The 12,088-nt window shown below is 33.9% G+C and overlaps 1 protein-coding gene across 2 annotated transcripts in view; it reads right to left on the reverse strand.

The window, feature by feature from the left end:
• Nucleotides 1–1,221: 1,221 nt before the first annotated feature.
• LOC129552343 (platelet glycoprotein 4-like) overlaps nucleotides 1,222–12,088 on the reverse strand; it is a 44,254-nt gene continuing 33,387 nt past the window's right edge. Inside the window, exons 9-14 of one of the 2 annotated variants that reach the window (XM_088833957.1) lie at nucleotides 9,061–9,248; nucleotides 7,623–7,741; nucleotides 6,361–6,434; nucleotides 5,727–5,781; nucleotides 4,737–4,901; nucleotides 1,222–1,839 (exon numbers count right to left, since the gene is read on the reverse strand). In XM_088833957.1, the coding sequence (XP_088690083.1) occupies nucleotides 4,737–4,901; nucleotides 5,727–5,781; nucleotides 6,361–6,434; nucleotides 7,623–7,741; nucleotides 9,061–9,248 (601 nt within the window). In that variant the 3' untranslated portion in view covers nucleotides 1,222–1,839. Of the gene's footprint in view, nucleotides 2,426–4,736; nucleotides 4,902–5,726; nucleotides 5,782–6,360; nucleotides 6,435–7,622; nucleotides 7,742–9,060; nucleotides 9,249–12,088 lie in introns of both variants that reach the window. The other variant, XM_088833958.1, reaches the window with a different exon arrangement.

Genomic DNA, 12,088 nt, shown 5'->3' on the forward strand with positions numbered 1-12,088 from the left:
CCTATAGACACATAAGTCAAAATCATTTTCCTGATGCATTTCTGTATGAAAATTTAGAAGTAAATCCTTGATTGGTTATGCAGTTCTGCCATGAGGTAGATATGTAATTTTCATCCACTTCTTTTAAGAGTTTCTACTTTACAGCATCCAGTCCTACTTAGTTTAAGAAGTGAAGTTTCCTTTGTATTTCTCTTAGACTAGGATGTCCACAGACATCCTAATGCAAAGAGAGTAGACTTTTAAGTATCTGAAGAGAATGTCTCGGATAGTACATTTCCATATAGTTCAGTTCAGTTCAGTTCAGTCGCTCAGTCGTGTCCGACTCTCCACGACCCCATGAATCACAGCACGCCAGGCCTCCTTGTCCATCACCAACTTCCGGAGCTCACTCAAACTCATGTCCACAGAGTCGGTGATGCCATCCAGCCATCTCATTCTCGGTCATCCCCTTCTCCTCCCGCCCCCAACCTTTCCCAGCATCAGAGTCTTTTCCAGTGAGTCAACTCGTCGCATGAGGTGGCCAAAGTATTGCAGTTTCAGCTTTAGCATCAGTCCCTCCAATGAACACCCAGGATCGATCTCCCTTAGAATGGACTGGTTGTGGGAGGTTACTTTTTCCCTCCCAATTAAATGCAAGGATATTACATCAATATGTTTTGAATATCTTCAGATTTTCAAAATAGCATTCTGAATGGGTGGTATCTCAGTGTGAGGTTTTCAGGGTTTAGCCTGGCAGCTAACATGAGGAAACTAAATTATTCTGGATTTTATTATCCAACAAACTAGTTACCAATAGTTTATGCTATAAACCTGTGTGTAAAACACAGAGAAGAATGTGGTCTATCTTCCTTTCTATGGGGAGCCTTTTTAGGAGGACTTGTGGTCTCAACCAGTAGTGAACCCCTGCGGAGAAAATCAGGGTTTCCTACCAACATGTCATCTAATGAAAAGGAAAGATCCTTCATAATCTAGATTTCAAGTCCTGCAACTCTAAAGCATGGCCAAGTATCGTTTTATTTCCTTTTCCCCCAACTGGCTCAAAAATTAGCTAAGGAAAAATCTTGTTAAGGTTGAATTTAGAAATAATATTTCAGAAGGAAAGAGAGATTCATAAAGAAATAAAAATTCAAATAGAATAATCAGATAGAAAACTAGAGTAAATGTTTTGTGACACAACAGGAATTGGACAAAGCACAGGGTTTTGAGGAACAGCATCTTTTAATGTTTGAAACCAGTCTTTCTGAGGTGACTATGAAAGCAAGAAATATTACAACAAATAACTGTGAATGCACATTATATACTTGATGATCTTCCACACAATAATATCTGCATTATCCTTTACACCTCTTAGTACTAGCACAGCATTCTGAAGTTTCCAAGCATAAGCTGTATGCAGCCTAGTAGAAAGATGAAAATTAGCTCAGATTTCCAGAAGAGCTGGGCTAGGAAAGCCCAGCTAGGTGGCTAGGTGGCTCAGCTGTTAAAGAATCCACCTGCAATGCAGGAGACCTGGGTTCAATCCCTGAATTGGGAAGATCCCATGGAGAAATAAAAATACTGGATCATACCCAAGCCACATCTGTAGAAACTGAAATCCATTCCATTCCATTGTGAACATGTTGAATTTTAAAAGGTGCTTTTATTGTTGTTCAAAGTATGGATTTTAATGACATTTTAATAATCCTTTGAAATGTGCTACTGCTCAGTGCAAAAAAAAAAAAGTGAGTGACACTAGTTCTTCAACTATAAGGTGTATGTTGCAAAAATAAAGCCTATTAAATCTTCATTTTGTAGGTCGATATTAATAACGGTCTTGGTGCATAAAGACTCATTTGCTTCCTGGAAAGGAAAAGAAAGGTAAGTACTTACCAGAAAGCCATGGAAAAATGAAACAGGTAATGTTTAAATTCTGTATACTGAAGGTGTCATATTTTCTAGTAATTAGCCCAATTTCTCAAGCTGGAGAGAAAAATTCTGTGATGCATTTCATGGATAAAGCAATTATTTTCCCATTCCAGGGAGCATGGAAGGTTCCTTCCCAGCTCTCAAGAGCTGCACACAATCAGATAAGGAGGGTTACTCATTAAATCCACTCTGCATGAGCATTTACACTCCTTGCTATCCCTTCAGACCATCCTCTGTTTAGTTGTGTATGTACTACTACTTTAGAAAAGACTGTAGGCTTATTCTCTTTGTTGGCTTATTCTCTTTGATCCATTGAGTAAAACCACACCTTCACTCTACCATCTTTGCTTTATTCCCTCTAGTACATCCATCTCCTTATTTTTCAATTATTTATAAATCTTCCAAAAGGCATAATTATTGTGATATTCAAAACTGAGTCTTGTTTAAGAAAATCTGTTATCTGTGATTCTTCTAAATCTAGAAAATAAATTAATCTACGTAGAAAAATTTTCTTCTCTATCTGTAAAAAAAAAAAAAGGATATGTCATTGTGTAAAAAGAGCAGTAAATTTTCCTTGTAACAATCAGATGTTAAGGCAAACCAGTATATTAATACATGTTGAGAAAGGAACTCTGGGAAGTTTTCAGTCTTTCACCTTCATATAGCCAGGTACAGAACCATGATAACTGATGTTCAGGGCTCATTAAGCACTGATGAAATTATAGAGAACAATATAGAAAACAATAGAGAACAATATAGAAAACAATAGAGAACAATATAGAAAAAAATTTACCACTATTGCACTTCATTTTGAAAAGCATGTTTTCCCACTTGAACAAACTTTTATTATATTTTAATTTTTCAGTGAATGATCTTTTTGTTTATTATATACATTGTCTGGATTACTTTGTTTAATAATAACTCATTTGTTATAGACTGATGACAGGTCTTAAAGGTGATGCAATATATCCTTTATATGTTATGATGTGAGTGTATTAGTTTAGCATTTTGAATACATTCTTATCAAATAAACTGTAGGCAGAATTGTTCCATCTTTTTAGTAAGTAGTGACAGAAGTCAGAAAGATTGAGGTGCCTTCCTACACTCAAACTCAAAATCTCATAATAAAAAAAAAAATATTGGTCCAAATTTTCCACTTCATTTTTCTTGACATTCACTTTGACTGATCCCACACTTTGCAAATGGACAATTTTGCTCTGTTTAAATTTATGACTTTCTGAAATGACTTCATAATTTACAATGGATGCTAATGAATCCTTGCTTATTGGAAACTCATAAAATATTATTAGGGACTAGCTGTGATAATTCATGTAAAATAGTTACCATGACTTTGGCACATACTAAAAGCTCAGTAATTATCAATAGAAGCTCCAGAATTTCTACATAAGACAACTTAATATCCGCAGTTGGATTGGAAGTATATAGCAAGAAGACTTGTTTTAAGTTATAGTTTTTCATAGCAAGTATATTGCTTTTACTTTGATCGTATATATTTTTTGATGTTCCTGGAAAGATGGCAGATAGAAACTATGGGTCACACCTATGCCGTGTATGATTATTAAAGAAAGGCTTAGGGAAGATACATTCAGGCATTCATTCCTCTGTGTACAAGAGGGCATGTGCAGTAGTATCTAAAACACAGAGGCTTAAAACACCTCTATGCTGCTGCTGCTGCTAAGTCGCTTCAGTCGTGTCCAACTCTGTGCGACCCCAGAGATGGCAGCCCACCAGGATCCCCCGTCCCTGGGATTCTCCAGGCAAGAACACTGGAGTGGGTTGCCATTTCCTTCTCCAATGCATGAAAGTGAAAAGTGAAAGTGAATTCGCTCCGTCGTGTCTGACTCTTAGCAACCCCACGGACTGCAGCCTACCAGGCTCCTCCATCCACCGCTATAGTTTTTGCCAAAACTCGAATCTGTCTGTATTTATCTGATTTTTCCTGTAAACTCTGAGTAACTTAATTTTACTGTGTCAAACATTGCTTGTCTTCTGTTTTCTTGTACTGTTATATTCAATTTAAGCTCATGTGTTGTAATCATTAATTAGGGCTTCCACATTACACATTTGTGGTGCACATTGTGATTTTGGATAGCATGTATATAGGCAAAAATCCTGTTTATATTAATATGCTATTTTCATTTTGAAGTGGCATATTTCATTTTATCTCTATCATTTATTGTTTTCATTTCTCATTAATTTTTAGCTTACTTACTTTTCCTTTTTATTTTCTTTTCCTTTGTAATTCCAGTCTCCCCAAATATCTACCATTTTCAATTTTACATAAATTTCCTTCAGTTCAGTTCAGTTCAGTCGCTTAGTCGTGTCCAACTCTTTGTGACCCCATGAATCACAGCACGCCAGGCCTCCCTGTCCATCACCAACTCCCGGAGTTCACTCAAACTCATTTCCATCAAGTTGGTGATGCCATCCAGCCATCTCATTCTCCGTCGTCCCCGTCTCCTCCCACCCCCAATCCCTCCTAGCATCAGACTCTTTTCCAGTAAATTTCCTTAGTGATCTGTTAATTAGCTGTAATTTTAATATAATTAGCTATAAATAAGAAAAAGTACATATATAGCTTTTGTGCAATATGTGTGACAATTTCCTATTTTAGCCCATTCTTCCCAGATTCATTGATGTTTTAATTTTCATTAAGTATCAAAACTTCAAGGATGTATCAGAAATGATAGTTGGCCAGACATGTGCAGAAATATTTACAGCCTAACTTGTAACCCCTTTTTGATGAAATAGCAAGTAATATATAAATGAATGTTACTAAAGCCATATATATAGTTATATATTTTACTTACTTATTTTGCATTCTTCAATCTACATGCACAGTATGATATTGTAAAAGCAATAAACATCACTGCACCAACACTCATTAAGGTCATTTCTACCAGGCCAAGGAGGTTTATTTTTCCAGTCACTTGATTTCTGAACATTTCTGCCTTCTCATCACCAATAGTGGCAGTCTGCAATCAAGATAACTATTAGCATTATTTCATTTCATTAGCTTAACAAGTTACTCAAAACTCTGCACTTTTGTATTAGTCCTCTTTGAAAACACTGTGTTAGTTATCTTTATAAGACAAGCCAATGAAAGTTCTTTTGCATATCAAAGGAGGCAATAAACGTCAAGGTTGAATATTTAGAAAGAGAAATACAATTTTCCTCCCTTGAACATGTTTTATGCACTGACTTTATTGATCTATACAACAGTCTCATGGAAATATCTTTAAGGTTTCCAAAGCATGTTTGCTAGTGACAGAGGGAAATGGCAAAGGTCAACAATTTCTTTCCTCTAAAGATTTCTGCAGTGCTTTTCCTAATTCTATGGTTAATGGACTCCATGATTTGTACTAAAAATATCTTGTCAGGTACTTGGATAGACTGCTGACACCTACTCTTACTTGGTCATTATAAGCTTGACTTGCTTTTATTAGCACTACAATATTCACAGTGAGTTCTTGGAGTTACATATATCCATGCCTCTTTCCTACCATGAGCAATATAACAAGAAAAATGTTTTCTAGTCATATTATGAAAATAATCTAAAAGTATAGCAAGTACTTCATCTTCCAGAAATAATAGCACTGGAAACTAATGTAACCCTTGATATTTCTGTGTAGTTTGGTTCTCTGAAAATATTTATATATTTAATAATATATAAACTCGCTCATATAAGTAATAGAAGCATATAAAACTTCAAATTCTATACATGTATATTTCAAACATTGAAAGCTTTTTCTATGTAGGAAACTTATTGTTTTTGGTGACTAATAGATAAAAATACTAACCTCATTAAGCCAAAGAATAGGCACCAAATAGTTGTGCTTCAGACCCTTTAATGCTCTGTAATAAACATTAAAAATAATTATGAAAATATATACTAATACAAATATTTAATACAAATGTTAGTAACTGCTAGTGTAAATAAGTGTTCAGAAATTTCTGAACATTTTAAAAAATTCTAAAAAATTACAAATTACTGAGTTTCTTGATTTTTTTGTTCCCTGTAATGAATCATTTAAATTTTAATGTCTGTTTCTCAGACATCTTTCATTCTTATAAATCTTTCTAATACAGATTTATAACTAGATTGACTTTTTATAAGTATATATTTTCCCTTTTGACAATTTATACCCAGTAAACTTGAATTTTAAAATCAATTGTTATGGAAATATTTGGACAGCTAGCAAAATGAGCCGTGTCACCAAATACTAATTCCAGAATATGTATAAATGCCATTTTAATATGTACTAGATATAATTCTAAATTACAGATAAAAATTACAAGCATTTAGTAATTATTTCATGATATTAAGCCAAAGAGAAGTTTTAATTTTGTACTATTTCCACTTAATTTCATATATATACTCAGTTTCTAATAAGAAAATATTAAAAATTTAATGAACCTATTTAAGAGACTCACACAATATTTTTTGCTGGCTTAACTAGTATATTGATCTGCATCCGTTGTGCAAATTGTAAAGTAAATCCAGTTATCTAAAAAGAGAGAAACTAAAATAACCACCAATTTCTTTTAAATAATTCATTTATAATATCCAAAACTTATTGTTATAGAAACTAAGCTGAAACTGTAGTACTTAAAATGTATGAAATTTATTTATTAATTAACTGAACATATTAAATATTATGTACATAAAACTTCATAATTACATTTTATATGTAATATATACACATTTTATGTGTATATATGCACACACACACACAATTTCTTTGTCCAAACTACTATCAAGATTTTAGTTAGACTTGTGATATTTATCTGAATTGGTTTTGGGAAATCAACAATAGTAGTGAAATCTAGAATTCATGTAGTCAATTTAAATCCTGAACTATATATAGTCAAAAATATATTCAGTCAGAACCCATGTATCATCAGTATAATTACAGCATTACTTCTAGTATTATTTAAAATGAAATGTGGCTACTAAAATTCTGGCATGCCATTTAACTTTTGAAAAGAACATTTGAAATAAAAGTCAAAACTGTTACAGTACAGGAAACGTAATAGATTTTTCTTGATGCTAATTATAACATATCTTGCTTTAAATGCACATATACCAATAAAATCTTTTAGTTCCTTGTAATCTACAGTGTCCCTTCATATAAACAATATTCACAGTTAAGTATAAAATGAGCGTAAAATTGTAATTTATACTAAGTTGTTTTAATTCAATTAGAATCATATCCATCATTTCTATTCATGAACTATGAACAATTAGAAATGTTTATAAAACTTTATATGTTGAAAAACTAAAATAGAATTACTTTGGCATTTCATAAGCAACAATAGGAAGACAACCACCATTATTTTCCTTGAAATAAAAGTAAGTGAATATATACACATCACTCTATGTAGAATAGATAACCAATAAGAGTCTACTATATACCACAGGGAACTACACCCAGTATTTTTTAATAAGTGAAAATAATCCGAAATATATATATATAAGTATATACACATATACATAAAAATATGACTAAACCACTTTGCTATACACCTGCAATTATATGGCATTGTAAATCAACTATAATTCACTAAAAAATTAATTTATCTAGATTGTGATGTAATAAATATGATCAGTAAATGTGATTAACAGAAAGAAGAGAATTTAATTTTCTTTCAGTAAAAAGTACTAGACCAATCAGATCAGTAATATATTTGCTTACAGGTTCAACATCTAAGTACGTGCTATGTTCCTCTTCATTTGGACTTAAGCCTTCAATAGGTTCTGCAATTTCAGGACTTGCATGTAGAAAATGAGGAAGTGAAATGTACACAGGTTTTCCTGAAAACAGTGTTTAAGAAACATTTGGGATAAATTGTTTTCCTCATTTCACATAGCACTCAGGAAAGATTTCCTTGAAAATAAAGTTTCTAACTTAAAAAAAAAAGAAAAAGAAACAGAGTTGCTTTGAATAGAAATTGAGGGATAAGGATGAGGGAAAAGTATCACATCTGATCACTTTTGATCAAAAATAAAACATAAACTTCTGTTGTTCATCCCTTAAGTGTTTATTTTCAATATATAAAGCTTAGCTATTGAATACAAAGTTATTAATACAATCATGTACATTCATGTTTCAGGCAGTAATATGTCTTTGAGAATTTATTTAAGAGGCTTTTCTTTCTTTATTCTCACCTACTCCAACATGAAGAAGGTGAGCAAAATAAGAGAGACTCCCAATTCATTGATTGAATCAACTTTTGTTTCAGAGACATCTTGAAATATGCTCACTTTTATTTACCATTTCCTAGAGTAAAAAAATTTAGAAAAATGTCAGATAAGTTGGGATGCTCAGAGTATTCTGGGAATTATTTTCGTTTTTCTCGATGTCTAAAAGGAGCAGAGATTCTGCACAGAAAAGGAAACCATTAAAAATGAAAGGCTGCCTGGAATGGGAGAAAATATTTGCAAAGCACATGGTGCTGGAGAAGACTCTTGAGAGTCCCTTGGACTGAAAGGAGATCCAACCAGTCCATTCTAAAGGAGATTGATCCTGGGTGTTCATTGGAAGCTGAAACTCCAATACTTTGGCCACCTCATAAGAAGAGTTGACTCACTGGAAAAGACTCTGATGCTGGGAAGGATTGGGGGCAGGAGAAGAAGGGGACAACAGAGAATGAGATGGCTGGATGGCATCACCGACTCGATGGACATGAGTTTGAGTGAACTCCAGGAGTTGGTGATGGACAGGGAGGCCTGGCGTGCTGTGATTCATGGGATCGCGGAGAGTCGGACACGACTGAGCGACTGAACTGAACTGAACTGATTAACATCCAAAATATACAAGGAATTCACACAACTGAAAAAATGACACAATTAAAAAATGAGCATAGGATCTAAAGAGACATTTTCCAAAGTAGCTCAGGGAAGTATCAGTGTGGTTTTATCTAAACAAAGTTTTGCAACACTGAAACAACTGGGGCCTTGAAAGTGGGACAAAAATGGGAAAAAAAAAAAAAATCCTACTATTACCCTTACTTTCTGTCCTTACTGCTTTCTCACTTTAGATTTCTTGTAGAAAAGGAATCCTGAGTGAAGTTTACATTTTAAAGAATATTGCAGATTAGGTCATGAATTGTGACATGAGAACTTTTGCATACCTTCTTTGCATTTACTAATATCTAGCACACCATATAAGGTGCAATCCTTGGAGATAATTTTTTCTGTGCAGAAACAATGGTTGTCTGGATTTTGAAGTGGAGATGCAAAAGTCCTGGATGGTAGAACAAATCTATACACAGGGATTCCTTTTAGATTAATTTCAGCTCCAAACACAGCGTAAAATGACCTAAACACAGATAAGAAAGAGCTTCATTTGGGGAACCTCAACTTCATTCTGGAGATTTTTTTTTTCTTATTTTAAATTGTATATTATCGCTTTAAATTAGAAAAACTGGATATAATCTTGTTAGAATTCTTGCTTAATTCCCTTCTAGAAAAAAAGTTCTTGTGATCCTCTGTCCATGGAATTCTTTCAGGCAAGAATACTGTAGTGAATAGCCATTCTTTCTCCAGGGCATCTTTCCAACCCAGGGATCAAACCCATCTCCTGCATTTCAGGCATATTCTTTACTGTTTGAGCCACCAGGGAAGCCCATTTAAAGATATACCTGGGCTCAATACCTGAGTATGAACTATTTTTACCTTTGTTTTCCAGGTCTTCTGAAAATAATTTTTATTTCAAAATTACTATGGAGTAGTTATATTGAAGGTATTTTCAGAGCTACTTTCTTCTATAGATTAAATATTTATGTGACTGGGCTTCCTTTGTGACTCAGGTGGTAAAAAATCTACCTGCAGTGCAGGAGACCTGGGTTTGATCCCTGGGTCGGGAAGATCCCCTGGAGGAGGAAATGGCAATCCACTCCAGTATTCTTGCCTGAACAATTCCCTGGACAGAGAGTTTCAAATTCTTTTTCAGATTCTTTTCCATTATAGGTTTTAATAAGATATTGAGTATAGTTCCCTGTGGTTTACACTAAGACCTTGTTGTTTATTTTATATGGAGTAGTATGTCTATGTTAATTCCAGAGTCCTAGTTTATCCCTCTTCCACTTTCACCTTTGGCAACTGTCAGTTGATTTTCTATGTGTGTGAAACTGTTTCTGTTTTGTAAATGAGTTTATTTGTACCATTTTTAAAGATTCTACATATAAGTGATATCATATGATATTTGTCTTTCTCTGACTTACTTCACTTAATAAGGTAATCAGTAGATTCATCCTTGTTGCTGTAAATGGCATTGTTTCATTCTTTTTATGTCTCGAGTAATGGTCCATTGTATATATACACCAGGTCTTCTTTATCCATTCATCTGTTAATGGGCATTTAGATTGCTTGCATATCTTGCCTGTTGTAAATAGTGCTGCTAAGAAATTGGGGTGCATATACCTTTTCTAATTAGAGTTTTTGTCTTTTCTGGGTATATATTCAGGAGTAACATTGCTGGCAACACTATTTTTATTTTTTAAGGAACCTCCATTCTATTTTCCATAATTGCTGCACCAGTTTGCATTCTCAACAGTATAGAAGGGTTCCTTTTCCTCCACATCCTCTCCAGAATTTATTATTTGTAGATGCTTTGATGATGGTCATTCTAACTGGTGTGAAGTGATACCTCACTGCAGTTTTGATTTGCATTTCTCCGATAATTAGCAATGTTGAACATTTTTTTCACATGCCTGTTAGTCATCTGTATGTCTTCTTTGGAGAAATGTCTATTTAGGTCTTCGGCTCATTTTTTGATTGGGTTGTTGTTGTTTTGGTATTGAGCTGTGTCAGCTGTTTGTATCTCTTGGAGACTAAACACTTTTGAGTTTGACTGTGAATAATTTTTCCCAGTCTGTAAGCCACTTTTAGGTTTTGTTTATGATTTCCTTTGCTATGCAAAAGCTTATGAGTTTTATCAGGTCCTGTCTGTTTATTTTTGCTTTTAATTCTATTGCCCTGGGACACTAACCTAAGAAAACATTGCTACTATTTATGTCAGAGAATATTTTGCCTAGGTCCTTTTCTAGGAGTTTTATGGTGTTATTTCTTATATTTAGGATTTTAGGCCATTTTGCATTTATTTTTGTGTAATTGTATGAGTGTGTTCTAGATAAGTTACTCTGTTTCAGATTTTTCTTATTTTTGAGGAAGACCTGTATTGCTATAAACATCCCTCTTATGACTGCAGTTGCTGCATCTCATAGATTTTGTTTGATTATATTTTCATTGTCATTAGTCTCAAGGTATTTTTAATTTCCTCTTTGATTTCATCATAGATCTATTTTTTTTTTTTTAGTAACATGTTGTTTAGTCTCCATGTAATCATTTTTTCTCATGTCTCTTTTTTTGATTGATTTCTAGTTTCATGCCATTGTGGTCATAAAAGATGCTTAAAGTAATTTCTAAGCATCTTAGAAATTGTTACATTTGTTTGGGCTTATTATATGTCTTAGTATGTGGTCTACGTTTTAGAATGTTCCATGTGCACTTGAAACAAATACACAGTCGTCTGGTTATCTTAGGATGTAATGTTCTAAAAATATCAATTAAGTCTAATTGCTCTGTTATGTCATTTAGTATCTCTGTTGCCTTATTGATTTTCTGTAAGAACAATCCGTTCCTTGATGTCTGTGAGGATGCTGTGAACATACTGAGAATGAGGCTGCTTATGGTGGGGCCATGCCCTACCATTTTACCAGTTTTAGCAAAAGAAAGAATGTCTTGCTTAGAAATGTAAAAGAAGAAAATGATTTTCATTATGCAAAGTATTCTTCTACAACTTTCAATTTTTTTAAAAGCTTAATAACATATTATGAATTCTATATTTATTTTTGATACATCAAGAAAAACTTCCTAGAGAATATATTTTATTTTTCTCAACTGCAAGGAGATCCAACCAGTCCTTTCTAAAGGAGATCAATCCTGGGTGTTCATTGGAAGGACTGATGTTAAAGCTGAAACTCCAATACTTTGGCCACCTCATACATCGAGTTGACTCACTGGAAAAGAGTCTGATGCTGGGAAGGGTTGGGGGTGGGAGGAGAAGGGGACGACATAGAATGAGATGGCTGAATGGCATCACCGACTCTATGGACATGAGTTTGAGTGAACTCTGGGAGTTGGTGATGGACAGGGAGG

This window comes from Moschus berezovskii, chromosome 3 (genome assembly GCF_049115385.1).
Source record: "Moschus berezovskii isolate FMDL1 chromosome 3, NW_MosBer_1.0, whole genome shotgun sequence".
Taxonomy (NCBI): Eukaryota; Metazoa; Chordata; class Mammalia; order Artiodactyla; family Moschidae; genus Moschus; species Moschus berezovskii.